Source organism: Propithecus coquereli, unplaced genomic scaffold (genome assembly GCF_000956105.1).
Source record: "Propithecus coquereli isolate 6110/MARCELLA unplaced genomic scaffold, Pcoq_1.0 Scaffold5, whole genome shotgun sequence".
Classification (NCBI taxonomy): Eukaryota; Metazoa; Chordata; class Mammalia; order Primates; family Indriidae; genus Propithecus; species Propithecus coquereli.
Window position 1 is genome coordinate 4,675,362 of NW_012150840.1, and position 3,115 is coordinate 4,678,476.

Genomic DNA, 3,115 nt, shown 5'->3' on the forward strand with positions numbered 1-3,115 from the left:
TTATAAAAAGTCAAATACAATGAATTTGTTTATTAAAATAGTGTTTGGGACTTCTGGAAATTTTAGGATTCCATGAATTAGTTCATATTTCTCTTTTTTTCTGATCCTTTATCTAACTGATAATACACAGATGGTTTTAGAGACACCACCTTACATGCTGAGGATAAAATACACAGTTACTGTTCTCAAGGAACTTACAATCTAGTGAGGGTGACAGATAAGGAAACAAGCAATTGCAACTTAGGATAAGTGGGAGAAGGGCTGCCTCACCAGTCTTGAGGAAGGAAAGATGGGGAAGGGGCTAAGAACATTTATAGTGAGTCCTGAAGAATGAACGGAATGGTTAAGGCAAAGGAAGCGAAGGTTATAGCATTCCTGAAGTTTGTGGAGGTAAGAAACACCTTTTGCATTTGGGGACACGTAAGTAATTCAGTATGGCATCATAATTGTGTTTTGGAAAGTCTACTAAACAGGAGACCGAATACTGAATGGGGCAGTGTCAAACTGGAAGTAGGGCTACTAATTAAGAAGCTATTGTGGTAATCTGGTCAAGATAAGAAGAAAAGTAGAGTTTAATATGTAAATACAAATGGCACCAAGTTAGTTTAAGTTCACTTAGTGTCTAGTCACTAGGTGTTCAATGATACTTAAGAGCTCTCCTTGGTTTCCACACTCACATTGTTGGTTTTGACTCAATGATAGGAAAGGAATAGAAGAGACTGCAAAGGAAGATAAAGCTGAGACTGGAAGGAGGAAGAAATGTTATCCTGAGTATATAATGTAAGCTATTGTGATTGCTGGAAACTGTTTCTATGAAAACATGATTACTACATTAACACTTCGTAAAGTATCTAACAAAGTTAGAAGATTTACAATAACTATATTTTCTCATTTAGGTTTCATGTAAGCTTGAAAATAATTAAAAATTATAAAATTGCCTGTCAATGTGATAAAAAATAAAGCATTAAGAACACAATGTTTTCCTTACCAGAATGGAGTGCATTCCCATGTAAATTCTACTTAGGCAAACTAGAGAACACCAGCAGGCAATAAGAATCAGTCCATACAAAAGAGGATACTAAAGGAGGGGAAAAAAGTAAAATTAGTTAAACAAATAAGTTAGATATAAACAGCAAATAAAAACCAAATCACTATACTATAAACTCCCTGAAAATAAGAAGTATGTAATTTGATTCCCCATTACATTCCCAGCACCTAACCCTGAGCACAGCACACAGCAGACATTTAGGAAATACTTCTGCGCAAATGAACAAATGAATGAAATCTCATGAGTCTACACTCTTTATTGTGGGAACTGGCTCATTTCTGCATCTATAGTAAAGATTCAACTGCTAGCATTCTACAGAATGAGGACAGACAGGATCATACTTTTAATACGGCTTCCAAAATGAAAAAGCCTCAGGAAAAGTACCTGAATTTGGTCCATATAAATGTCCTCACTTCCCTGGGGAGAAGAACTGGGGGTTTTCTCCCTCTCACTTCCATCAGTGACCGCTATCTGCAATTTGTGTTGACACTCCTCCTCCTTGTATTCAATACTCAACACCTTGTACTAAGTTCTCCACTTCTGTCCCATCCACTAAAATTTTAAATGGTAACCAGTTTACTGAGAAAAATTTTAGTGGAATACTGGGAAAAGAAACCATAAAAAGGGAAAAGGTATAACCAAAGTATAGACAACTCTTGGCATCAATGGCATTAGTGGATGAGTTGGCTTTGAATGCCTTGAGATTACAGGGAAGCAGGAAAGGATAGATGGGCATGGTGGTAAGTTTGTAAAGGAGGATGAAGGGAGGGCACATTTAGGACAGTTTATGCTTGATGACTTCAAATTTCTCAATGAAACTGAAGCCAAGGTGGTTGGAGAAGTAGGGTTGAAAAAGGGAGTAAGGGAGTTAAGTATGGTTGTAAAAAGAGTGGTAAAGATTTAGCACATAGTTTTTGTTTATTGTTTTTTAAAGAGACAGGCTGTCACTACCCTATGCTGCCCAGGCTGGGATGCCGTGGCTATTCACAGGTGTGATCATAGCTCTCTGCAGCCTCGAACTCTTGGGCTCAAGCCATCCTCCTTCCTCAGCTTCCTGAGTAGCTGGGACTACAGACAGAGTCTGTTTTGATTTGACTTCTCTACTATAGTTAACATGGCCCTCCAATTTCTTCTTGAAACTCTAAATACCCTTGATAGTCATAGCTTCACACTCTTCTCTCCTGGTTCTCCTTTCATCATTTTTTTTCCGTGTTTCTCACACAAGAGTGTATCCTCCTCTTCATGTTCCTTAAACACAAGTATAAAGAAGGATTCCGTCCTTAGCAGTTATTAACAGTCTTACCCTTTCTGATTTTTAAACTACTACCGAAGCATGCTGAAGACCTACCCGTTTCCCTGGTTTAAGAGCCATATATCCAACTCCTGCACATATCCACCTTGAGGTCCCTATGGAGCTACACTCACTATACCTCAAACCAAGCCCATCATCCTATCACTCGAACTTGTACCTCCTCTCATATTCCCTATTTAATTTGGAAACATCAAAAACCACATAATCTAAATGAGAAGCATGGTTTATCCTTCATTCCTTCCTTATCCCTTGTATTCAACCAATAACCAAGTTTCACTAATTTTATCTGCTAAATATTCCTTCATCTGTCATCTCCTCTCCATCCTCACTTATACTGCTCTTGCTCAAATCCTCAGTTTCTTTCCTAGGCTCTACTGATTTCTCCAGCCATTTTTCCACGGGCATGAGGCAGACAGCCATGTAACCATACATGAGGTAAGTGCTATGACAGGAGTATACTAAACATTCAGAGGCAGCCTAGGGGATAAGCATCGAACTTCACTTAGGGATGTTAACAAAGCTTCCTAGATAATGTAAGATTTAAGTTATCCTGAAAGATGAGTAGGATTTCATCAGAGAAAGGAAGGAGTGAGGACAGGACAAAAAACCGCAGGAACAACATGAACAAAGGCTTGTAAGAAATTGTAAATATTAAATTTTGGGGGAGAATAAGCACTTCTATTCTTCTTGGGGTAGGTACTACATAGCAAGCACAAAAACATGCAAATTATATGACATAAATATATACAAATTAT

The 3,115-nt window shown here is 38.0% G+C and overlaps 1 protein-coding gene across 1 annotated transcript in view; it reads right to left on the reverse strand.

Annotated features, from left to right (window-relative positions):
• The window catches only part of SGPP1 (sphingosine-1-phosphate phosphatase 1), a 51,737-nt gene that overhangs the window by 17,211 nt on the left and 31,411 nt on the right, over nucleotides 1-3,115 (reverse strand). Inside the window, exon 2 of the mRNA XM_012656118.1 lies at nucleotides 989-1,078. Within this exon, the coding sequence (XP_012511572.1) occupies nucleotides 989-1,078 (90 nt within the window). The remainder of the gene's footprint in view (nucleotides 1-988; nucleotides 1,079-3,115) is intronic.